This window comes from Epinephelus fuscoguttatus, linkage group LG10 (genome assembly GCF_011397635.1).
Source record: "Epinephelus fuscoguttatus linkage group LG10, E.fuscoguttatus.final_Chr_v1".
NCBI lineage: Eukaryota > Metazoa > Chordata > Actinopteri > Perciformes > Serranidae > Epinephelus > Epinephelus fuscoguttatus.
The window spans coordinates 26,540,186-26,565,889 of record NC_064761.1 but is presented as its reverse complement, the minus strand read 5'-3'; the positions used below and the strand labels follow the sequence as shown (position 1 = coordinate 26,565,889).

The 25,704-nt window shown below is 41.8% G+C and overlaps 2 protein-coding genes across 9 annotated transcripts in view; both read left to right on the top strand.

Moving 5' to 3' along the window:
- Positions 1–11,099, top strand: part of LOC125895414 (unconventional myosin-IXb) — a 61,587-nt gene extending 50,488 nt beyond the window's left edge. For 4 of the 8 annotated variants that reach the window (XM_049587213.1, XM_049587211.1, XM_049587212.1 and 1 more), the window contains 16 exons: positions 222–340; positions 2,443–2,627; positions 2,716–2,817; positions 2,922–3,092; positions 3,188–3,229; positions 3,349–3,460; positions 3,600–3,673; positions 4,087–4,279; positions 4,435–4,563; positions 4,833–4,938; positions 5,704–5,835; positions 5,961–6,084; positions 6,233–6,283; positions 7,564–7,685; positions 7,776–7,915; positions 9,330–11,099. In XM_049587213.1, the coding sequence (XP_049443170.1) occupies positions 222–340; positions 2,443–2,627; positions 2,716–2,817; positions 2,922–3,092; positions 3,188–3,229; positions 3,349–3,460; positions 3,600–3,673; positions 4,087–4,279; positions 4,435–4,563; positions 4,833–4,938; positions 5,704–5,835; positions 5,961–6,084; positions 6,233–6,283; positions 7,564–7,685; positions 7,776–7,915; positions 9,330–9,871 (2,344 nt within the window). In that variant the 3' untranslated portion in view covers positions 9,872–11,099. Of the gene's footprint in view, positions 1–221; positions 341–2,442; positions 2,628–2,715; positions 2,818–2,921; positions 3,093–3,187; positions 3,230–3,348; positions 3,461–3,599; positions 3,674–4,086; positions 4,280–4,434; positions 4,564–4,832; positions 4,939–5,703; positions 5,836–5,960; positions 6,085–6,232; positions 6,284–7,563; positions 7,686–7,775; positions 7,928–8,015; positions 8,070–9,329 lie in introns of all 8 variants that reach the window. The other 4 variants (XM_049587216.1, XM_049587210.1, XM_049587214.1 and 1 more) reach the window with 3 other exon arrangements.
- Positions 11,100–13,254: 2,155 nt separating this feature from the next.
- On the top strand, positions 13,255–21,610 carry use1 (unconventional SNARE in the ER 1 homolog (S. cerevisiae)). Its single transcript, XM_049588514.1, has 8 exons — positions 13,255–13,400; positions 15,446–15,495; positions 15,595–15,673; positions 15,926–16,078; positions 16,361–16,376; positions 16,520–16,550; positions 16,832–16,994; positions 18,639–21,610. The coding sequence occupies exons 1-8, from the start codon at positions 13,302–13,304 to the stop codon at positions 18,819–18,821; spliced, it is 774 nt and encodes a 257-aa protein (XP_049444471.1). The 5' UTR covers positions 13,255–13,301; the 3' UTR covers positions 18,822–21,610.
- Positions 21,611–25,704: the final 4,094 nt, after the last annotated feature.

The following is a 25,704-nucleotide window of genomic DNA, read 5'->3' as shown; positions in this document are numbered from 1 at the left end:
AGGAAGTTACAAACAGGCATATGATTAAGGTCACATACCAAACCTTACTTAGTTAGAAATGAGTTGTGAGATATGACGTTGTGAATCCACACTGAAACATATCTTCCCTGTATTCTGCATGAACATCATTCTACTGCTGTGAGTCACTTTAGAGTTACACAACAGTTTTTCACAGCTTTGTGAATATTCTTTAGAGCTTCCTGTGTTTCTGTGTCCTGCAGGTCAGGTGGTTTCTTCAGCAAGATTTTGAAAAAGCGACCGCACAAGGAGGCCCAGACTCCAGACAACGGAGAGCTGACACTTGCTCAGATTCTCAATGAGAAGCCAACAGGAGGGGAAGGTAAATAATGCAAACTGTTTAATCAGAGGCATTATAGGATTCACTGGAGCAGGGCGAATATCTTTACTCCTTTAAATTGACTGACAGACAAAGAATGGATTGCGTCCACTGACGGCACTATCATCTGCACATCACTTGCTCTGTCTCAAGGTCTGATTCACCAAAATCACAGCACTAATAATATTACAGCACAAGCAACACACCCATGAAGTTTTGCAGCTGAGAGCAATTTGCCCTATTTTTGTGTCTGATTGCAATTTTCCATGTGGCAAGGTATAAATGTTGCCTTTGAGGCCAAGAGCAGAGCAGGCAGAACAATGGGAGAGAGAGAAAGAAAACTGAAATTTTCTGACTGTGAGCTTCAGGTCCTGACCGGCGAGGTGCAGAGTTGTTCTCAAAACAAAAGTTGTCACTGTAACTGTGTGTGGCCCTGATTTTTAGCCCGTTTCCACCGAGCAGTACTGTACAGTTCAGTTTAGTTCGGTATGCTTTTTTTCTGTTTCCACTGTGAAAAGTTGTGGATGGTACCAATGGAACTGTTCGGTACCGTCACCATTTTTGGTCCCCCCTCCGTTGGGGTACCTAGCACACAGATCTTGTACTAAAAGGTGGAGCTGTGAACACTGTAGATTGGTCAATAGAGGACGGTCACTCTGCTCAGGGCTGAGTTGTGGCTGGTTTTGAGGCTCATGTAACTACTGTTCATACTGTGGAGAGTTTTATTAGTAAACTGTAACTATAAAATGAAAGGATGGATTTGCTGCCTCTTGCAGCAGCTGTAGACTGAGAAAAGATAACTTTGTTCACTGGGCCGACTGCTGGCGACTTTAAAGGTGGAATGTTAATTTGGGATGTTACTCAATGCATGGGGTGAAGACGTGAATCCATCAGCAGCACACCTTAAATTTCACTGTGACAACTTTGACAACTCCATTAGTTTTGATATGACATACACAGTTTTAGTAACGAGTGGATCTTCAAGCATTTATATATATTAATTTCGACTGGGACAGCATATATCCCAAACCTCTGAGGAAAAAAAAGTGGCGTTGTTCCAATGGGCTCCAGCAACACTAAACCCCTGAGCTTGCCTGAGAAGGACTAAATGTCCAAACCTGGTTTTTTTTTTAAGTATGTCATGGAGAGAGACTCTGACTGCAGCCTGTTTTAGTTTGTTCTGAAAATGTCGTTGTGCAGCCTCGTTCTGTGGACAATAAGCGAGGTGCAGACTTTCATCTGTGTCACCGGTAATGAAGAAATACAGTGAGTGTTGGACGTGTTAGGGTCTAGGTACAATGTCTGAAGGGTTACTTTTGGTTCCAAAGGTACCATACCGAAAGTGTTTGGTGGAAATGGGGACACCAAGGTTTATTTGCATAGAAAGGGACAATTTTGCACCAAACATATGATTAATTTAAATACAGGTAAATGACACAGAAACATCAAGACGCTATTTGCTTGGCAGTGTAGTTAGGGGTGCATTTCACCCTTTGTGGGTGTTTTGAGAATTACAGTTTCTTTTTGTCTTATTCACGCAGGTTTAGGAGCCGCAAAAGCTGCGCAATCCTTTTGTGAATTCACCCATCAGATTTTTTGGGTTTACTTGCCAAAAGCTTGTGAAACAGAGAGTATTTCTGCTGTGTACTTCAATAAAAAAGATCAAAGTGATTATATTTCATCATCACTAAAAAAGACTGGGTGGTTATTTGAGATCAGATAGTGAGATTTTATCACCCGACACTAACTGCACTACAACTGCTGCACTGCTCAGTCTGCTTTTATCACACGTCATGGAGTGAGAAATGGAAAGAAAACACAGGTGTATTATCACTAATATTCTCAGGCCTTTACTAATCCTGCTGCTTACTTTCTGAGAAAACAGTGACCCGTGCACGTTCATGCTCAGTGTAAACAGAATAACTTTACTCTGGGTTTTGTTTCCTCCATGGTGCTTCAGTGTACTGTACGTTCTGCGTTATAGAGGTTTGAGTTCAGTTTGAGAAAGTAGGAGAAGCAGGCAACGTATCATTCACTCAGTCTTCTCCCAGTTATAGATATTACTCTGTGATGATACGTATGAAAACATTCTCCCTCTCTTTCAGCTCCAGTGTTCGGACATCCATCTCGGCCTCATTCCCAGTCACATGGGGACCGTGCTGGTAAAGGCGGCAACCCCGCCATAAAAATCAGTCGTGCCACGCGGGTGTCTGAGTGGAACGCCTCGCTGGATCGTGAAATCACCAATGCCAATGAGCTCCGGAACCTTGATGAGTTTCTGGGCAACCAGGTGAGTGAAAATTGATTTTTGATTGTTGTAGTAAATAATTTTATCTTATTTACCCACAAAACTAATTTCTGTTTGTGTTCTGTTATAGGTCAATGATTTCTGCTCCAGGGGACTGTCACCCACAGAGGCCATCTTTGTCACAGCCACCATGCAGTTCAGAGAGACAATCAAAGCCATGTATTCTCTCCCAGTGAGTTTATCTGATGGCACATAACACACACATATTCATCAGAGTTCTTCCTCACCATCCTCTCCTCTTCCTCATTGACTCTCGTGTCCCTTGAACTTTACCAGAAACCCACCATCGGCTACAAAGGTCTGATGACAGGCTACCACAACAAAGTGGTCCACCTGGCGGGCGAGAAGCAGAAAGGAGAAGTCAAGCTTGTGGTCAACCTCTTCCAGTCTGTGCTGGATGGCTTCATCAGAAAAGAGAAGAAGAAGGAGGAGGGTGAACCTTCTAAGGTAAAAACACTGACCTTCATTATCATTCAGTCTAAGCAGTCAAAATGTGAAAAAGGAATATATCCATGCTGTTGGTCTCTGTACGTGTTTTTCAGCCTGCGAAAGCGAGAAAGAAGAGGAGGAAAAAAGATAAAAGTGTAAGCATGCAAAAGTTAAAGTTAAAATTTTATTTCACCTTTTTTTCATTTCATTTAATAATCATTCATAACTTAGTAAATATTGTGATTTCTAATCGAGTGACTGTCCATCTTGTTAGATGGAGAGTCCGCTGGATCATGTTTTCGTCAACTATCAGGTCAACATTGTGCAGTCGTGTGACCAGTGTAGTTCGTACATCTGGGGCATGGAGAAGGCCTACATGTGCAGCTGTGAGTTTACCAACAAAACTTCTTTTCATGTTTTATTGTTTTATTTGTGGTCAGATATCAACAATAAATCTTGCAGCATAACAAAAAAGATATCCCTGCACCAATCCATAATATGTATGTTTTTTATCTCCTCTTACAGATTGTAAAATGGTGTGCCATAAGAAGTGCCTCTGCAAAATAGTCACTGACTGCTCCACCTTCTGTGCCAAAAAGGTAGTGTTTTATGTTATTATTATTATTATTATTTTTAAAATTACAGTCCTGGATTATTCATGTGCTTAGGTTTATAAGGGTTTGGAGTGAGGTGGGGCTTTATACAGTGTAGAGAGGCAGTGTCCTAAATTAAGTGAGCTACTGTTCCACTAGCTGCAAGCACAATTTCTCATAAAGTTTGAAACATGGCAGGACGTTGGCCCTCTTTATTGTACCTAATTTTAATTCTAAAAAAGAACAGTGTCTCACCTGTTAAGACTTCAGTAACAGCTTTGTTTATCATAGTCATATTTCAAAATCAGATGGTTAACAATATAGTAGAGAGGAATGTGTGATTTCCGTGGCTGTTGTGGACAGTTTGTCTTGAGTAGATGTCTCAATGACTGACTGCTGCCGTCTGTCTGAATCCATAGAGTGACGATGAGCCCACTGGTATGCACTTCTGTGTACGTGTGTGTCACCTGGTCAGCGAGAGGAACCCAGTACCCATTGTGCTGGAGATGATGCTGGAGCATGTGGAGATGAATGGCCTGTACACTGAGGGCATCTACCGCAAGTCTGGCTCTGCCAACCGCATGAAAGAGCTGCATCAGAGACTAGAGACTGGTTAGACCCCTTCTGTTTGACATTTACAGCAAACTGATAAAGGACTGCCTGTCTGTCGGCTTCTGTCTGCCTTCTTTTTCTAACTTCTATTCTTGATTTATTGATTGATTGATTGGTTGATTTTTGTATTGATGTTACATTGTCAATGTGTTTAGACCCCCACCTGGTCTGCCTTGATGACTATCCCATCCACACAGTGACGGGCCTGGTGAAGCAGTGGCTAAGGGAGCTGCCAGATCCACTCATGACCTTCACAAATTACAGTGACTTCCTGCATGCAGTTGGTGAGCAGCATGCTCCCCACCAGGGGGCAGCATTTTCTATGAGACAACGTGTGCACAGCTGTTCCTTTCAGTGTTTTGTCTGTTGCTGGGTTGCTGACAAAGCTATTTATGACAGTGGTTTTTTTAACTAAAACTTGACATGTAAACGTGGAAAGCATTTATTAGTCGTGATTAAAACTGAAATGAGGCGTTTTCAACGACATAATGAGCTCAGCTTAGCGTTCACGGTTAATTATGGGGTTCGATTTATGATGTGTTTTCTCCTCTAGAACTGCCAGAGAAGCAGGAGCAGCTTCATGCTGTATACAAAGTGCTGGAAGAGCTTCCTCCAGCAAACTTCAACACGTTAGAGAGACTTGTCTTCCACCTTGTCAGGTAGGAAATCTGTCGTTGTGGTCTTGCATATTTTAATGTGGTCATGACAGAAATCCATCAAGGCTCCTAAAATGTATGCACTCTTTGTGTTGGCTCTCAGTTAAAGGTATACTCTGCAGGAATTGTTACTGCTGGTAAACATGCTTGTATACTGCAGGCTGCTATTGTAGAAACATTACAGTTGTTGCAATGGAAAAGCAGATACTTAGTAAGCTAACTAACTGAGTCGCCGGGACCTACCTGTCCAACAAAAACAGGCCAGCTTTGTGTCTGTGTCACTCTTCATTCCCACTTTCCTTAAATGCCTGCCGGCAGGTGAAAGCCAGCCCCAGATTAACTCTTATTTTGCATTCGCCTTGCTATATTTGCATTTTTTCAGCCTTGTGTTTGCAATTTTCGTAGCTTCCTCTTGGATGCTTGCTGCTTCTACCAGGTCTCTACCTTTTTATTAAGTCCCGACCTCATCTGCCTGCTATTCTCAGCTGGGGGCTACACACCACTGCACAAATGTTGCAGCCAATAAACATCCCAAACACAGCAAGATAAGAGAAAATAAGAAAATACAGGTCGAAGGCAGAAGGCAGAGTCTCTGCGGATAAATACACCACCACACACTGCTAGTGGGTCTTAAGTGATGATTGAGAGGGATGATTTTTGTATAAGTCTATACAGTATTTTGTAGGAAATTCCTGCGTAGTATACCTTGGATTATATGTATGTACGACTAAAAAACACACTAATAATATCTAATGAATTCTGTTGCAGGGTGTGTAAAGAGGAGGCTCACAACCGTATGTCTCCTAACTCGCTGGCCATAGTTTTTGCCCCGTGTGTCCTGCGCTGCCCAGACAGTGCTGACCCACTGCTCAGCATGAAGGATGTTGCCAAGACCACCACGTAAGCGAAAACAACAAAATCTGCTTTTTGCTTTTTTCACACTACACATTAGTCCTTCATTCTGTAGTGATCTAGCAAACTGCTGCACTCACGCTCACCCTGTCTGATGTCTCCTCGCCCTGTAGGTGTGTAGAGATGATCATCACAGAGCAGATCAGACGCTACAATGAGAAGATGGATGAGATCGAGCAGCTGGAGTACGCAGAGGCTCTGGCCGTGAAGCAGCTCAAACTCAAGAGACAGAACACGGTGAGAAACGAACGCTGCCTCGCTCTGGATCACCTTTGTTTTGGTCTGAATGGCAATAACATAAAGTTTTAGATTGTTGCTCAGCCTCGTGTCTGGATGTAAAGGAATCACATGGGTAACATGGCCAATGTTCCTTGTCTCTTTCTAGCCCTTCTCGCATTTACCTCTCAGGTTCTCACCTCCTTACAAAGGAGTGGTGGTATGTATCATCGAGTTCTCCAAGTACAGTAGACCTGGTAGTTGTAGTGTGTAGTAGCGTGCCATGTAGAACCGCCTGTGCATGGCATGTTAGATGTGGGTGATGCTCTGGCTGTTTTTGTTTTTGTTGTTTTATCCTTCTTCCCGTAATCCTTTTTATTCTCCCTTACTAACTGGTATTAGTTTGCATGTTTGTTAATCTTGTTCTTCTCACAAGAGAACAAGATGGTTCTGGGTTGGTGTCGTGATTATACTACTATTGTTGTCTCATTGGAAGACAATGGCCTGACAACAGTGTGACTGGCAAAGCTTGATGGTTATCATGCTTTATTTCTTTGTGCTATTCCTTCCTATCTTCTTCCATTTTTTTTAATTGAAAGAAGACTACAAAGCTTTGCCTGATATCAGACAATATTGTCAATTCGTTATGCTTCAGTAAGACATTGTGTCAACTCTAACCGATTTCCGTGGGGGAGGGGGATTCGATTTTACCTAACCAATCACTAGAGACCAATGAATCTGCCTGAGTGTAATGTCACTCAAGTCCACACTGATGCATAGTTGCACCATTTTTTCCGGGGTTTTAAAAGTGGAGCAGAACAAAGTAAAACCGACTACGATGTGCAATAGTGAGAAGACGTGATGATTTAGAACAGCCTCGATAGCAGCGTCTATCTTGTCTGTAGCACCCACCATTGTAGTTATCGCTCCTCACTGGTTTCGGCATATCACCTCATAATGTTTGACAATGGCGTTAGTCCCACTGTGGCGCTGATTTTAACCGTGATGCAAGATGAATCAGTCGACTCCAACTCGATGGAGCGGGCGGTTTTAAAGGTCTGGACCCAGGCAATACAAAGCTCTGAAAGTCATGTTATATTTGCTGTTGGAGGTTGGATGTTTCTGGATTGCAGTGATGTATCTCTAATTTTTATCACAGCTCAAATGACCTGTTTGCATATTTTATGTAAACGCCTTACACCAGTAGTTTCACGGGGTGCTGATGTGTTTACAAGCTTCTTTTGTATCGCAGCAATTTTTTTGCTACCTCCAAGTAATTGTGTGTCACCGACGTGCTGCAGGAATGATGTGCAGATGCATGAATGCCACGGGCACCATCCAGCCTCTTTTCCTCACTAACAAAATGTTTCAGATGTAGGTTTTGTGCCATTTATGTTTATTGTGTAATTATTATACGAGTTATTAAACTTGTATAGTAATTACATGATAGACATTGTTAAGTTCATTTGGTATCAGCGCGTGATGTTCTGTGTCCCACAGGTGCATGAGAAGGTCAGTTCTGATCTCAGCGTGGTCCCTGAGAACGAGCCTCTGGACTCAGACACAGACACAGAGACTGAGAAGAACCTAGTGGAACGCATCAAGTCCATCAAACAGGAGAAGTAAGGATGCTTCCTGTACCATTTCTCTGTTGATATAGTGTCCTCTCAGGTCTCATGTCTCTGACGTCCTTGTCGTCTGTCTCTCTGCAGAGAGGATCTGGCCTGCAGACTGCCAGAGATGGAGCAGCCTGGTTCAGACCAGGAGAACTTCGACTCCGAAGCCTCGCTGAGCTCCGAGAGCCTTCTGGACGAGCAGCAGCGCTCCACTGTTCATGGCTCCGAGCCTGAAGGTCAGTATTAAGGTACAGTGTGGTCTTTCCTTCCTTCTACCTGTTTCTCTCGCTAACCTGTGGGTGTCTGACCAGACCAGACCTGTTTTTTGTGGTGCAGGTCTGGACCAGTGATGGTGATGGGGGCGGTGACGTCTGCTCTGTAACCAAACAGGTTGGAGGAACAGCAACCGTGTTTGTGTGTTTGTGTGTGTGTGTGTTTGTGTGCATCCCTCTGCACACCCATGTATGCATGTAAATGCATGTGTGGCACAGAAGCATGCTCAAACTTTCTCCAAATTCATTAATTGAACATTTGGCATGACATATCGAATGAGAAGTTTAATGTCTAATTCTGTTTCACTAAACATCATGTTTGGTAGATAACATGGTTGCATGCTCTTCCATTAGTCTTCACCCTCTCAGGATTGCTGTGTGAATTTTAAGGTCCAGTGTGTAGGATTTAGGGGGATATACTGGCAGAAATGGAATATCCTCCACGACGAGCGGCATCAGTAGAAGATAGATTTTGTTAATGTGAAACTGTTTTATTCAGTGTTTTAACCAGCTTAAACCACCAGGTCTATTTGTGAGGAGGAGACCTCTGCAGAAAATTTCACTCTGGGTTAAAACCTCCTAAATATCTGGGACTGTACTCACAAAGCATCCCAGTACTAGAAGTTGCTGCTAGTGAAAAAATCTAAGAATTTCCCCTTAAATTTAAGACTAGGTCAGACTAGGCATCTTAGCTTTTAAGGGTGCTCCTTAGTTGGAACATGGAGGTGGACTTTTAAGTAGCTTAAGAGTTTTTAAAGCAGAGGAGACGATGGCAGAAAGACAAAGAGGTAGGAGAAATATTCTCCAAATGCTGAATAACACTGAGTAATTGAAATGCTCCAGAGCAGATAGTGCAGGGATAATATTTGTGGTTGATCTCATTAGAGATGTGTTCACATTTCCCATCCAACGCAATAACACTGTAACTCAAGGAAGTTTCCTGAATCACCCCTAAGCTGGGACTCAGTGCTAGAATTTTTTAGGCTAGTTAGGATCTTAAATTATCAGAGAAAAAAAGAGAGAACACACATCAGGAGGTGCTGGGCTAGTGACCTGTCTCCAACGAGCCAAGCAGCATCAGAGAAACCCTGATTTGTAACGTAAAAGTGCTTTACTCAGTGTTTTTACTGGTGTTAATCACCTGGTCCATTTGTTGTTGAGAGGGGGAGACCTCTGCAGATAACTCAGCTACCATTGAAAACCTCCTGAACAATGATCGCTGAAGGAATTCTGACCAGGAGAAGTTTCAGCTGGTTGCAGTCCTTACTGCTAGATGCCATTAAATCACCCTAAATCTTGCACAGTGTTCTTTTAACAAACAGCTCTGAGGAAAACATGTTTATCTTCCTCAACTTTCCCCTCTCTCTCTCTCTTCCAGGACAAGGTGTCCCCCAGCTGAGGAGACACAAGCCAGTTTGTCCACCCAAACCACCAGACCTGGCCCAGCGACCTAAAGTCCCTGGTGGACGCCTCTCTCTGCAAAGCCTCACCCCTGCTAGCTCCACCTCCTCCGTGTTCAGCTGCGTTTCTTCAACCTCTGAATCCTCCCCCTTCAGGCATCCGCTGCAACGCCGCAACCCCATCATCCCCAGCACAGTTAAACTCCCATACGGCGTCGTCTCCCAGTCTGCAGCCTCCAGTCCAGCTCAGACGTATTCCCCTCCAGGGAATCGAGCATTAAAGTACTTGGTAAAGAGAAGGGAGCAGCCCGGCCGCCGTAAAGACAGCACCCAGTCCCTCTACATCGACAGCCCCGAGTGTGACCTGTTGTTTTTTTCCTCCTGCCCTCCTTCTGCTTCCACCTCCTCCTCCTCCATCTCCATGGCAACACCCTCTCCTCAGCACCAGGACACACAAGCCGTGAAGGGCCAGAGACGTTTTTCTGACCCAGACATACCTTATATGGACGATGACGTCTGACCAGGGCAGAACAGGAAAGATGGAGCGGTGAAGAGGATCACAGGCAGCGACCTCAGAGTCAGACTAATGGAAGTGAACGTATATGGAGTGGCACAGATGACAATGATGGATTGTAGAGAGAGAGAAGAGGAATCAAGAATCACAGTAGAGGAATATAACTACGACACGTGCAGTGGATCCACAGAGCTGAACAGAAGTGACACAAAATGGAGGCTGTCCCTGTCGCTGTCATCAGTGGGAACTAATCAAGAACTGTAAATGTGTCTTTAGTCTTGTTGTCCTCTATGACAGTAAAAATAACTGGACATGATGTTGCCAAGCACCTTTTCTACCATTTTAATATATTGTTGATGAGTTGGGACGGAGGCTGTGTTCTCTGTAGCCTCATGATGACGGACCTGCAATTTTGTTTTCTTGCTCCTGTTTTTTTTTTTAAACACATTTGTGCTAATTCAAGGAGATATTTCAGGTTCCAGCTGCACTTTTCATTTCTAAGTTCTCCTAATGAGCGAAACACGCTCACTGTAACATTAGCTAGTGCCTTGGTGTGTACAGTAAGTTGATAAAGATCTCATTTCTCATGTCATGTCATGGACAGTGCTGGCAGAGGGTGGGAGGGAGGGTTATTTGGGATACAGTGAGGGTACCTTTGTCTATTGTGACTCTGTGTTTATTGTACTGAACCGACACAAGACATGTTTGAAACAAGGACCTAATGGTGCACATTGTGACTGTCGCGCAGGTGCCTCGTCACAACAGCCTCTTTTCCACCTACCGCACAATAAATGCCAGATATAGGAAGTCATTGCCTCACAAAGGGAAATGGGAGCAGCACACGCCACTTTTTTCCTTTGAAACAACAAAAAACACAAACCCAGCCATGATGCAACAAGCCGTGCCACGATGTCTTCAAAGCTCCAAGTCCTTGAACTCACCTTACCCCCTTTTTGTTTTCGCTCGAACGAACTTCACTCAGCTGCCATTCAGAGTAAACAGTCCCACGATGAGCAGGTTCTGCTGAAGCACAGCTCTAGCCAACTTTGTATGAAATGTAATACTAATGTTCCTCTCTGACTGCTGTTGAATGATGTCTGTTAGTTTGTCTGGATTATGAGGAAGATGTTCTGATGTGTAGTGTGTATCAGAGAGTGTGTGGTTGGGACTGAATGACGTGAACTGTAATGGTTATTTAGTATTAACATGACAATACAGAACATGATGCTTGTTACGTCTGCTGCTGTGTGTTTGTGACCTCTCCATACATTTGTCTCTTCTAACAAGAGTTAACAGACTCATTTACCCCATGGACAACAATATTTTGAAAAGAACTGTGAATGAAGTTAGCAACACAGTCACAAATTAAGTAGAAATTTAAATTTGGAGTTCTGTGGATGGTTTGAGAGCATTGTCTTAGACGTTGCTCCAAAATCTTCCATTGGTGTGAAACTGGGTTGAGATCTGTTGATTTTAACATCCATGAAGCCTCTTTGTACTAAGTGATGCTCAAATCTTATAAAATCATATTGCAGCACCATACCGTCTTTCTGCAGGCAGAGTTGTACAAGACGATTTTGAAATTGTATAATAACTTGAATTAAGTTCTTGAAAATATCTGTGATTTGAACAACCTGGTGAAGAATAGAGGAGGCACAGGAAACTATATGGTGATTTTCACGCACAAGGGGAAAAGATGCACCTTAAACATTTGGAGTACAATGTGGAACATCCAGAAGACCCTCCAGGATCATCAGGTACGTCCTAATATTAGAATGAGTCGTGTTCTGCCCCTAACTTAAGTGATGTCACATGACATTTTTAATAAAGCTCCTTCAGAGCCACAGAAGACACACAGTTGTTCACACTGTGCTGTTCTCCCCGTGACTAGTAAACTGACACTGATATGTAAAATTAGTTGAGTGCCCCTCTAAATATTGTGTTGAACCTACTCTCATCAACTTAAAGTTTACAATACTCCAAATTATACTTTACTGGCAAGTGGGTCAGAATAATGTGCATACCACACACTTTTTCTTTTTAAGGAACAGATGATAATGTATTTCAGTTAATTCAGTTTTTTACACAGTTAATATTTATTCACCCACGGTCTAGCAATATATGGTAAATATGATACCACTGTACAGTCTCTCAGACACTGGTTAAGCTTGTCTGGTGTTGCACTCTTATTTATTATATCACAAATATTAACACAAATCTTATCCTTAAAGGTTTGGTGGCTTCTGCAAATAACAAGGGAGACTAAATTAAGCGTTTGGAGAGTGACCTTCATTTACATTCATGCAAATAACAGTGTGAATCTTATTAAAAGGTAAAGAAAAAAAATAACAGGGTAAAAAGAAATTAAATATGAATTCACTGTTTAAATGCCTGGATAAATTGTTGTGAAGTTCACAGCAGGCTCCCTTTTTTCATTTTCTTCAGGCTACACAGACAACTAAAATAAAATGCAAAATAAGATGACAAAACTTTGATATTACATTATGTAACATTCTGATATAACCAGTGTTGGGGAGGTTTCTTTTGAAATGCAATGTTACAGATTACTAATTATCCTGTTTAATTTGTAATTTAATCACTTCTTCAAAGTAATGTAACATATTACATTCGATTCCTTTTCTAACCAATGTTTTAAACTAGTCAATAAAACTGAAAAATATCAGGAAATAGTCTGTGCCAAAAGAGGGAATTCCTGCACAGAGAAAAAATGTAAAGCAACAGAGTGCATATTAGCATTATTAACATTTTGATAAGTGACTGTACTTTGAGTACATATTTTTTTCTCAGTAACTGTGACTGATTGCAGTTAAATTATTTTGTAATTTAATCACTGTAACTGGTTACATGTAACTAGTCACTCCACAACACTTCTTTTCCCCAACAGTTTATAATGGGTTTTTGTTGTATGCATAATATAATCATTTATTAACTTTAAGATCTTAATAGCTTTTGTTCTTAACATTAGATAATTTGATACTATATTGTTGAAAATCACGGTTAAGTGCAGGAAAGTTGGTTTGGTTTCTGACCATTTATTTTTATGAATATGGGATTTGTCAAAATTAATAGTATTCTAGGGTATACAGGTTATTTCCAGTCTTATCTTGACTCAAATATAGCAATACATCAAACACATTTATGGCAACATTAATCTTAAGTTTCTTTTTTATACATCAATTCAAAACAGTCTGGTGTATATACAGTGGAAAATAAAATAAAAACAAACAGAAATCACACTAATAATCCATATTCAGCTTGAATCTTTAAATCACAACCTTCACCTGGTAAATTCTATGTGATATCTTGAAAGACACCTTATTAAGCCTCCACGCTGTTAAACGTGTCTCTCCGCCTACGTCATCTCTGGGCTGTTTGATAGACGTCATACTCCTGCGACCGTGTGTCAGCTTCAGACATGGCTTCGCGATTAGAAATAAATTTTATCAGATTACTGTCCCGCTGTGAATCTATAGCGTCGGAGAAACGTGGAGAGACTGAATGGAGGCTGGAGAAGGTGAGACGATGTAGACCGGAAGTGACTGTTACCGTCCGGTGCTGTTTTCAGTGACCTTCATCAGCTACAGTTAGCATGACTATTGTTGTTGTTAGCCGTTAGCCGCTCAGGCTGTTAGCCACGTCGTCACTGAAATCACTGACAGAGGAGTCTGTTGTAAGGTTTTACCTCTCACTGGTGTTTTCTGCTCCGACACACGTTACATTAAACACTTTTAACTAGCGGTACAATTTATCTGTAGACTATTTGCTAACCTTTTGCCAAGCTAGCTTGTTGTATTAATGACAGCTAACAGTCACGTCAAATGTGCACCTGAACTGCAAACCACATTTGAACACCTACAGCTGAACCAGGATCTAAACCACAGCTACAACTGTATATTCACACCTTTACACTAAGTTTCCAGTTTATTAGATACAGATAGCTGTCACAGTTGTATAATTCAACTTTCCTGCAATTAATCCTACCTATCACAAAGCTAATCATGTTCCTTTTATGCTGTGCTAAGAGGTGTTGATTTAACTTTATGGTCATTTTGCAGGATGTAGTTTGTGGCGCTGTTGAGCTGTGTTTCTTTTGTCCATCACATTTTTATATCAATGAGATTGGACTAAATATTAGAATTAAACAAACTGCAGTCTCCAGGATGATCATTAAATTGAATCAATACCTCTCAAATGCAGGACTGTTGTATTAGACTGCATTAGTTTTGGCTAAGTGTGTCTAATAAACAGCTTGTATATACACTGATCAGTCAACACATTAAAGCCACTGATAGGTAACTTTAATCATGTTGTTACGATGAAAAGCTCTGTTGGGATACCTCTGGGTTCCTGGCATTCATTTAAATCACACTTAACATGCTTTACCACCCAAACATTATTGCAAACTAAGTGCACCTAGCGGGACAGTGTGCCACGCCAAACTATATAATTAGCCAAGGAATGTTCTGAAGAACGTGATAAAGAGCTTAAGGTGATAACTTCGCCTCCAAATTCCCCAGATCCCAATATGATTGAACATCTGTGCGACATGCGGGTACCCCACCTCGCAACCTACAGGAGTCCACTCTCAATGCCCTGGTGCCAAACACTACAGGACCCCGGAGGTTCTGTGTCCATGCCTTGACAGGTCAGAGCCAAGTCTGATTCACAGTTGGGCCTCTGACCTGTCAAGGCATGGATGCAGGTCCTCTGGGGTACCGCCATGTCCCAAAGATGCTCCATCATATTGGCATTTGGGAAAGTTGGAGGCCTGGTCGATGCCTTGAGCTTTGAGTTCATTTTTCTCGGGCCATTACTGAGCAGTTTCATGGTGTGGCATGGGGCAGTGTGCTGCTGGGGGACCACTGCCATCGGGGGGTGCCGTTGCTACAAGGGGGTGCACCTGGTTTGCAACAGTGTTTGGATAGATGGAGCGTGTCGAGTGATATCCACGAGAATGCCTGGAACCAAGGTTTCCCAGCAGAACTTTGCATTGTAACGAGATGATCAATGTTATTCACTACACCTCTTGTCAGTGGTTTTAATGTTTTAGCTGATCGGTGTATACTTGCCTTCTTTGAAAAATCTGACGGCCTTGGCATGTTCTTTAGTTGTAATTTATACACAGATTCTTACCATAATCTTGAGATCATTAATGTATTGTCCTGAAGGCTGTCGTTGGATCAGAGATAGTGAGAATGAACACCCTCAGTCCCTTAAAGTCTGCTGTTTTATCTGGTTTATCAATGTTAGATAAACATTAGTGAAGTCAAATGCCACTGTGATGTTCATCCCAGCGAACTGCTGAATTTCCAGGTTAAATAATGTGTTTGTTAATACATTTAAAGTGGCTAACATTCACACTTGACCTCTGGATGGATGTTTTAATAAGAACAGTGGGTTTAGGTATTTAGTGTCGCCTTGTCTTTGCTTTCTAATACAAAAAAAAGCTGCAGAAGACTGAGGCACAGCAGAGTGTGCACAGCTTGGCATCTCTAAAGTTCATGTCTGCTTCAGACTATATAATATTTACAGTCACTGTCTGTGTGTTGTCTCCTTTAGTATGTTGGTGCCCTGGAGGAGATGTTGGTGGCTCTGAGGAAAAGCCTGAGGTAACATCTCTCTTAACCTCTCATGTATCTTAATGTGTTTTTTATTATTATTACTATTGCTGATTTGTAACACATAAGTAAATACATCTTTTTCTCCAGCAAACCCACAGCAGAAATCCTGACTGAATATACAAGAAAAGTAGATTTTCTGAAAGGACTTCTTGAGGCAGAGAAACTGGTCAGTGGCAGTATTTTACAAATCCAACACTTTTATGATCATTGCCATTTTCTATATTATGCACAGAATGTGTTATTGTCACGTTAACATTTATGGCAGTGTTATAAACAGTACTTCATCCTCTGTGTTCCTTATTTGTTATCTGAACTGGACATCCTAAATACCTAAAACATGAAACTATCAGCTCTTGTTTCTTGAGTTTTTCTCCTGTTCAGTTTTCTGACCTCTTCTCTCCTCTGTGCTCGCTGACAGTCTTCACCAACAGAAAAAGCTTTAGCCAATCAGTTCCTCGCCCCCGGACGAACACCCACGATAGCCAATGAGAGGATGCCTGCCTCTAAAACTGTCCACATGCAGACGAAGGCCCGTTGTACAGGAGAGATGAGGGACGAGCTGCTCGGCACGGTAAGATGAGATTTACACACTGTAGAAGTAAAAACTGATCAATGACATCTGCATTGTTTTGCTCACTACTAGCCAGCAGTTCATTTACAGTTGGTTTACCATGTAAAATCTGTACATTTGAGACTGTACTTTAGCTTTAAACTAGTGTTGTTAGTTAGTTAGATTCTGTTGTCATGCTTCAATTGCTTAAGTCTGGCTTTCCTAATTTTTAAATTTGGTTGGAAAAACTACATTTAAAAATACTGTGGGCCACACACTCTGTCTATGTTTGTGTCATTGCAGGGGTTGTCAGGCAAAGGTAAGATTTTTTTTTTTCATTCAAAGTTTTAAAGTCATCTTAAATTCAGTATTTTGACTGAGAAATGACATGACATATTTAAACAAGCTCCTCTCCTGGTAGTGATATTTTAGAATGATGACGTTCTCCTTTCCTCTCTACAGGCACGTCAGAAACAGACTTGCGAAACAGAAGGTAACACTGCTCGTATTATTTCTTGTCACAAAGAACTAATGTCCATTATACTGTATTTATTTACATATAAGACTAACATCTAGTGATTGTGTCTGAAAAGTTCAGGCTCATTCCCAGTTTGTTAAATCATGAATGTGTCTCACAGTATCCTTTCATCTGTATCTGTGCACACTCTCACTCCTCACTGCTAAATGCTTTCAGTAGGAACTTTGATCCGTGTATGTATTGACTGTGCCTGCAGTAAAATAAAAATGCTAACCCAGCTGTGCGGCCTTGTGCAGAGGTCTTCCTCTGGATGAGCGTCAGTCGGCTGCAGAGCTGGAGGCCGTCCTGCAGCACCACCACAACCTGCAGGAGAAACTTGCTGATGACATGCTCAACCTGGCCCGAAACTTGAAGAACAACACTCTGGCAGCGCAGAACATCATCAAACAGGACAACCAGGTAACTGGACACACATGTGCAAGAATTACAGTGTTTGTCACACTGTATAAGATCAGGGTTACTACAGTGTGATATATTAGTGATGCACGATATTGGATTTTTTGCAGATATCCGATATGGCGATATGTAACAACTCATTTGGTAGATAGCCGATACTGATATTGATATATCCACTTTTTCCTCACCTAATTTTAGTCTCTTCTGTAGTGGAATTAACATCATACTATGCATGCATATTCTTACCATGATGGCTCATCAGCAGATGGAGACATGACATACAATACTTGTAAATGTACATAATATTCATTCGTTGTTCAAATTAAGAAAAAGCATGCTGGCCGATTCTGATGATGTGCTGATATCGTGCATCCATATAAAATATGTATTTGCCAAGACTACATTTCACCAGACAAAATAATGATTAAACAAAACTTTAATTCAGTAATATGTCAGCCTGTCTGTTTCTCGCAGCAGTTTTTTTGTAGACCCAGGTTTTACAGAGACGATCAGAGATTAAATTTGTTTGTAGGAATTTGATCTATGGCTGCTGAGTGCAACAGGAAGCAAATAAGGAACTAGTTTGATACACATCGTTCTGCATTTATACGCCTGGCTGACTGTGTATATGGTGGTCAGGAGCAAATACTGTGATCATGTCAAAGATGGTATCGTGCAGTGTTTCCTCTAGAATAGAGTTGTTGCAGTGAAGTAAAAAGAATTCTTGATTTATTTATCTATTGTATGTGTGTGTGCTGGCAAGGTGCGCCCTTCCAGGAGGTTTCTGTGTGTCTGCCAGCACCGGGAGGGTGTTTCAAGATTTAGGAACATATGCTTTTACTGAACCAAAAAAAAGTTGTATTACCAAACAGTATTAATCTACTTAAACGTATTGACATTTTCAATGATAATAACTGACATTTATGATGGCTCTATCAGGGAATCCTATTCAAATAATATGTAACATTAATGTCTATGTGAGGGAATTTTTCTGTTATCATTGAGATTGACAGCTTTAATGGATTATAGAGGGCCTTAAGCAAAGTGAGGCCCGCCTCCAGGAAGAAGGAAACAGTCGGTGCATGTTACCTTTGCGAATTCCTATCAAATGATTGCATACGCTAAAACATAACTGTGCAGTAGTCACGTGAAGTTGCTGGACTGTTTTCCTCTCGGCAAATTATGATCCTGAATCCGTGATCAGCATTGCGTGCGTCATGGTTGACATCTACCCAGTTGTTGTTTCTTACAATCATGTGTCTGTAGTACAAAATGGTGTAACGTTAAAGAGGTGCATATGGGGGAAACACTGTGGTGTTAAAAAGTGGCAGGCAACTGTTAGTGATTGAGGCCAGTATGTTTTTATGTGTCAGATATTTTCATTTTCTGTGAGATATGGTGTTTTTACATACAGTCGCTGCCTTTCGGAAGTTATTAGGTTTCATTTTGTGTTTCTGTTCCACAAACATTTTCTCTTTCTGACGCCACACGTCTCAGCTGATTCTGTTCACAAGTGGGCAATACAAGACGAATAACAACCAACCTATGAATGTCTACAGTCTCTGAATAAGACACCGGCGTTGTAGGTTTGTGTGCTCAACATTTGTCTTGTTCACCTGATGAGTTGTTTCCTCCTCTCCCTCCCAGACTCTGAGCCAATCCATGCGTCAGGCCGACATGAACTTCGAGAAGCTGAAGACGGAGTCGGAGCGGCTGGAGCAGCACACCAAGAAGTCCGTCAACTGGCTGCTGTGGCTGATGCTCATCCTGGTCTCCTTCACCTTCATCAGCATGATCCTCTTCATCAGAATCTTCCCCAGACTCCGATGATGACCGTGCACATTCCCGAACTCTTTTAGTCTTTCATCCTCGTGTTTACAAAGCAATCTCTACATAGGCCTCATAGATCTACACAGCTCGTCTGTACGCGTGATACAGATCCGTAGCGGTCAGAACCAAAACAACTCGGCTTGATGAACCGAAACATTTGCACTTTTGAAACAGAAATGCTTCCTTTAAACAAGCCGGTGGAAGTTTAAAATGTGGTTTGCAGCATCAGTATTCCTTTTTTTAAGCAGGACAGAGCATGACTGGAGGTGAAGAGCTTCTTGTTGGAGGTTAGTTTGCAAGCAGCAACATAGTCTTAATACCCAGACAGCAGGGACTGAGCCTTAATTATTTTAATCCCTCATCAGGGAGGCTACGAGCCATTCATACATGTGTGTTCTTTCTCAGTGGGACTTAAGTCAAAAATCAGCTTGTAGAACTTTTTTTTCGCAGTGCATACATCTTGAAGAGTTCACGAACCGTCCACTGTATACACCACGGTTTCAGTACTATGTTGAGTTGATCCAAGACCCCAAAAAATCTGACTTAAAAACAGCTGTGATGTGCTTAAACTCGGTGACACTTTAACTGCCCCTGTTTAGCATTTATAAGCACTATATAAGGCTGCAGTCACACTGCAGGGATTAATGCTTGACTCTGATTATTTCCCTAGATCTGATCTTCCTGCTGAGGCTGTTCACATTCATGTTTGAAGTGATCCATATCTGACATAATGTGAACGGGTCTTTGCCTCACATGCAAACAGTAATGTCACACACATGCACGTTGGAACAACAACAAACGTCACATTTGGGGAAAAAACTGAATGACATAGTAGTGCATGCTTCATCTCCTGAATAAAGCCCATAGTAGGAAGGTCTGATTTTGTCATTCTGCATGATAATTAGCCATGTAAGTGCTTCTGTTTGGGAGGGTGTGTGGCATGTTTTTGGAGTAGGGTTTCATGGAAGAACAGTTCCTCCAAAACTTTAGGATGTCCAGGGCTACATTCCAGTATCCATGTCAGCACCTCGTGACACCACTGTCATGGCATGTAGGTAAACTGTCCCCGTCAGAGAGCATCTAGCTGTGGAGTTCTCTTGACTGGTGACTGGGGCAGCCTTAAGCAGTAGCGGTACAGCCACAGCAGCCCTGTGTAGTTTCAACAGACCACTCCGACACTGTATTGTGAGTGATCTGCACCTGCACAGTGATGTATGTTATTGAAAAACCACAGCTGTATGGAAAAAATGATCGTTCTGACATTGGTCGCATGGCCATTGGTTCAGATATGTATCAGATTTAGGACTACATATGAAAGTGGCCCTGATCTGATTGGGAATAAATTGGATTTCTGTGTCCACACAGCTGAGAAAGAGTCAGATCTGTGTCACATAAAAGCAAAAAAATCAGATTTGGGCCACATTTGGTTGTATCATGAATGTAACCTAAACATTTAATAAACGGTTCATAGCACTATAATGTTGTAAGCACCTATAAAGACCTTTTCATGTATTTGTCTACAGTTCTTCAGCTACGAAAACTCGTGTTCTTAATTATTAAATCTGTCTGAGACCCTGCCTTTTTGGGTTTACTGGACCGTATACTTATTTCTGCTTAATTTAGACCTGTTGTCCTCGTTCGTGGACACTTATTTGCTCACACTAATCCATGTAAAAACAAGATGGCAGCCATCTCTGCTAAGCCGTCAACAGCCGACCCTGCCACAAAAGTGGACAAGGTCCAAAACCTGATCAGATTTTAATGGTTCAAACTTGTTTAATTATGATTAATAACTGTTGTAGTTTGATATGCCGTACAATAGCAACAGTAACAAGGTGAGAAGCTGCTTATAAAGCACTTGTTTGAGGACGTTGGGACTTAATTGTTGTTTCGTTTGAGGATTTTGGGACTATATTATCAGGTCCTACTAATCCAAGATAGCTAGGAGGAATTAAAAATGCATACCAAATAAATGTTCGGATATTTATTATCAGTCATGATCTGTTTATAGAGCAGCCTCCACTCACCATCAGGAGGAGTTATATTTGTCGAACAATACATTAATGAACACTTAAATCCGTAACAATGACATTATAGCGTCCTATGAACCAGTTATTAAATGTTTGCATATAAATGATAAACAAGGGGTTAAAGTAAAGTGTTTCACTAAATTGGAATATTATATCAAGTTTTAGAGGCATTCCTTGTGAAGAGGTTTAAAGTTTTGTTTTGTTTGTATTTGTTAAATGTTCTTTAGTTCTCCTCTCATCTTATGTCCAATAATCTCCTCAGTCCTGTTTGTCGTTTACGAGTCTGTACGTGTTTGATTCCATAAATGTCCATCAGTTGATATTTGTATGTTTGTGATGACTGCTGAGGCCGATGATGTTGACAACGTAAGATTTAGCTCTTGTTAAAACGACTGTAACCCCATGAATCACGTATCACTCACAGCGGCAAATTACAACCACTTCCTGTTATTGTGTTGGCATAATGATCCTGAGTACTGTGTGTGTGTGGGTTGTGAGAGCTGTGTATGACCTTTCCTCATGAGCTAAAATACCAAATTGCACCCTCTGTTGTTGGAAACATCAGATGCAATGACATGATGCGGCCACAGTGTGTCAGTCACATCCTTAATATAAGACCAGATAATGGCCTCCATGACCCTGATGGCCTGATTAACCCCGCTACTCATTTAGCAGTGATCTGACAACTGAAGTATGGCTAAATAAAGGCAGTTGGCCACAGAAAAAGCACACAGCGACCATATGTGACTTCTGGGTGATCTGTGCATTTGTCAGCTTTTGTTCTGACTTCATTCATCCTCATAACATTTGGGGAATCGCTGCTTCAAAGCTGAGTTTTTTTTAATGAGAGCAGACGCAGTGAGAAAGCTTCTAAGAGTTTAACATTCCTGCTGTGTTGTCAGTCTGACTGTCGTCTGAGGACTGCGGAGCTGACTAGCTTGTCCAGGCTTGCAGCTCTGCCCCTGGCCCTTCCTCTCTCCCTTCTCCCCGGCTGCTGCCCCTCCTCACGGCTGGCTGGCTGGCTGGCTGGCTGGCTGGGCCTGAGCCCGGCCTGCCGTGTATTTTAGGATCCCTGGGGGGTATTTTGCTTGCTGGAAGCCGAGGTATGCAGGCCACCAGGAGACCAAATGAGGTTGTGTCACTGCGGAGGATCATCATCCCTCAGTTAAATCACAGCTGTTTGCGCCTCCATTCTCAGGCCTAATGCTCGGGCTGTGTGATCCGCTCTGTGAGGCTGCAGCTACAGAACATGACTTCATCAGCGGTGTGGTTTCTCATGTTCATTATGGCTGTATTATCCCATTAGCTGGAAGAGACTGTTTCGTTTTAGTTTCCTACACAGACTGCAGAGTCTGGGACGTGTTAAGTTCCTCTATTCAGAAAATGCCCCGAGATCTGTGGGGCTCATTAATGACACTTTTAACCTCTGACCCCAGAAACCTGAATGGGTTCCTTCCTGTGCTCTTTTCCCACAGGAACACTCTGAAAATAGTGTCTTCAACACTCGGCACTCTGTGTTTGGACATTTAGCTGAATCAATTATTGTGTAAGAAGACCTTTTATGAAGCTGTTACAACCAGGGTTAGAAAGTATCTCCAGAGTTAGTAGTGACTTTGATGATCAACATTTGTCATACTAGATATGTGATCAACTTCAGTATCACAGTACCCAACATAGTTAAGACTAGTTACGCAGTTTTTCGTTTCATTTCAATTTCTGTAACCACTTATCCTGTTAGGGGTTGCAGGTGTGCCCAGCTGACATTGAGCGAGAGGCAGGGTACACCCTGGACAGGTCACCAGACCATCACAGACTGACACATAGAGACAGACAACCATTCACATTCACACATGCAGGCAATTTAGAGTCACCAGTTAACCTGCATGTCTTGGGAGGAAGCCGGAGTACCCACAGAAAACCCACGCTGACACAGGGAGAACATGCAAACTCCATACAGAACGGCTCCCCACCCCAATTTCGAACCAGGAACTCTCCTGCTTTGAGGTGACGATGCTAACCACTGTACCACCGTACCGCCCTAGCTACACAGCAATGCATCAGTAATAAAAATCTAATGATATATCACCCAAACAGGGACCATTCCTTTGTAAAACTTTTACTTTTACTTGAAATGTGCTTTTACACAGTGGTGGAAGACATACTCAGACATTTTCTTAAGTAAAATCAACAGATCTACTTTGTAGAAATAGTCTGTTGTCAGAAAAAGTCCTGCATCTGCATATCACCCAAGTAAAAGTACAAAAGTATTGCCATTAACATATATTTAATTTACTGAAAAGTGAAAATACTCATGTAGAATGTCTCTTTTCAGAATAATAATTATTATTATATGATTGGATTCTAATTATGATGCATTAGTGTGTTCATCACTTTGATGTTAATGCTGGTAAATGTGGAGCTTTATATACTGCTGGGTAGTTTAATCTACGTTGACGCTACAATGACATTTAAAGGGGAACTACGCCCATTTTTACAATTCATACATGTTACTCCTGTGGTCAAAGACAGTCCAATAAGTAAACATGAACATCTCTGTCCCAAATCCAAAAACTAGAGTGCTAAAACTCAAATCTAATGTCATAGGGTATAAAGTCTGAAGCTGCTGTTATATCTATATACGTATATGGGTACATTTTTTTGTTCCAAAACTAAGAACACTACAGTTAGGTGAAAAAGAAACACGTATTGTCTGTGGAGCAGCTCCAGACTTTTTAATTGATGACATCATGAGTTTGAGACCTCTCTGGTTTGTGGCTTTGAGAGAGAGTCGCTCATGTTCACAGATATTGATTGAACTTTCCCAGGCCATAAAAATAACACACTGGAGTTATTTATGTAGCTGGCGTTCCCCTTTACGTCATAGTTTATTAGTTGATTTATGTTTTCATGCTGTGGTTAGCATTGTCGCCTCACAGCAAGAGGGTTCCTGGTTCGAACCCGGGTTTGGATTCAAAGCCCTTCTGTGTGGAGTTGCATGTTCTCACTGTGTCAGCGTGGGTTTTCTCCTGCTCCCTCCCACAGTCCAAAGACATGCAGGTTAATTAGTGACTCTAAATTGGCCGTAGGTGTGAATGTGAGTGTGATTGGTTGTTTGTCTCTATGTCTCAGCCCTGTGATAGTCTGGCGACCTGTCCAGGGTGTACCCTGCCTCTCGCCCAGTGTCAGCTGGGAAACGCTCCAGCCCCTATTAACAGCTTATTCATACAATCCAGTTTGATGAATAAAACCATTTTTTAACGACCTATTAACACGTGTGCCTGCAGACTTGATGGCTTATTAGAAAGTGAATGAGTGAGAGGAACATTTAAAAAAGGATAAACAGCAGACAGGGGATTTTACACAACCTTGAATCTTGAAACCTGTCGTTAAGATGTCAAATTAATCAAAGAATGGTCATTTAGGAGGGAAACAGTTGGTAAACAAGGAATATTGTTTGATATTGTGCTGCTGATATCAGAGCTGGTGTGTGTGTGTGTGTGTGTGTGTGTGTGTGAGAGAGAGAGAGAGAGAGAGTATGTTTTTAATTGGTTTGATCCCTCCAAACAGCAGAGAGCAGAGGAACAAATTGTTAAGCATGAGAGAACTTCTATCCCCTCTCAGCGCAGCGCTGCGCCTGTTAAACACCAACACTCCAGTCTTTTTAATTTAGTTTTTGGCTGCAGCTACAGTGAGGATTTGGGTTGCCTACAGAGATGAAGGAGATTTTCCTTTCATTCTCTTTTTTCCATGTACTTCCTTGAGGGAGCAAAAGGGTAAAGAGGGCTTTTCTTTTTTCTTTTTTTTTCTTCCTGCCAAAGTTTTGAATGCGCTGTAATGTTAATGACCTAATGGGAGTGTAAAAGACTGTGCTTATTAAGCTCATAATGTGAGTCACTATCTCACACACACATACTCCAATTCATGGGAAACAGAACTGATGTGCTTCTGTCTTTCCTCTCAGTCACTGGGGCATGGTGTGGAATCGCTCAGAATTTATTATTTGCAATCAAATCTCCATGATTCAATAAACTCCTTGATTTTTTTATTGTGGAGTGGCTGCTTTTATGGTTTAATTTTCCAGTTTTCAGTGCTTAGTTTCCAGTATTTCTCAGATCAGACATCTTGTGTACATCTAGATAAAGGTTAATGAACAGTTAAGACACTGAGGGCAATGATGGAAATAATTTATCTCCCACAGTAAAGTTTTCAATAAACCAAACCAACACTGGTGCAGTTAACCAGAGTAGTTTTACAGTTTGCAGGACACAACTGCACTGATGTATTTATATTAAAGGTCCAGTGTGTAGATCTTAAACTGTCTTTTTGCATGTCCCACATGGAAATCATTGACAAAGAGATGGTATTTGATGAGTTTGGAATAAGAGCAGGCTGACAGCCCAGAGCAGACAAATCAAACACTGTCTCTAGATGGGGCCATTTGCATTTTCGAATTCTCACGTCGGCCACTGTAGTTCTCCTACACACTTGGCACATGGAAGAAGCCTCACCTGGTTTCAATCTGCAACCTCAACACTAGAGGCCACTGAACCCTGTACACTTTAAAACAGTATGTGTTTTTATTTTCTTTGCCATTGTCTTACCAGGAACACAGACAGAGTGTCTTCTAGGTGTTCATTGTTCAGGAGGTTTTTACCAGGAGCTTTATCACTTGCAGAGGTCTCTTCCTCTCCCAAACAAACAGACCAGGTGATTAAGGATGCTTTCACACCTGCCCTCTTTGGTTCAGTTCAGTCAAACTCAAGGTCATTTGCCCCCTAAGTGCGGTTTGTTTGGGCAGGTGTGAACACAGCAATCACATTTGGGTAACAAAACAACCAAACCAAGACCTTCTT

Excerpts from the sequence above, each read along its gene's own strand:
- use1 (XM_049588514.1), top strand. The coding sequence starts at position 13,302 with ATGGCTTCGCGATTAGAAATAAATTTTATCAGATTACTGTCCCGCTGT. Across the intron at positions 15,674-15,925 it reads TTCTTGAGGCAGAGAAACTG|TCTTCACCAACAGAAAAAGC; the intron begins GTCAGTGGCAGT and ends GCTCGCTGACAG. Across the intron at positions 16,551-16,831 it reads ACAGACTTGCGAAACAGAAG|AGGTCTTCCTCTGGATGAGC; the intron begins GTAACACTGCTC and ends GGCCTTGTGCAG.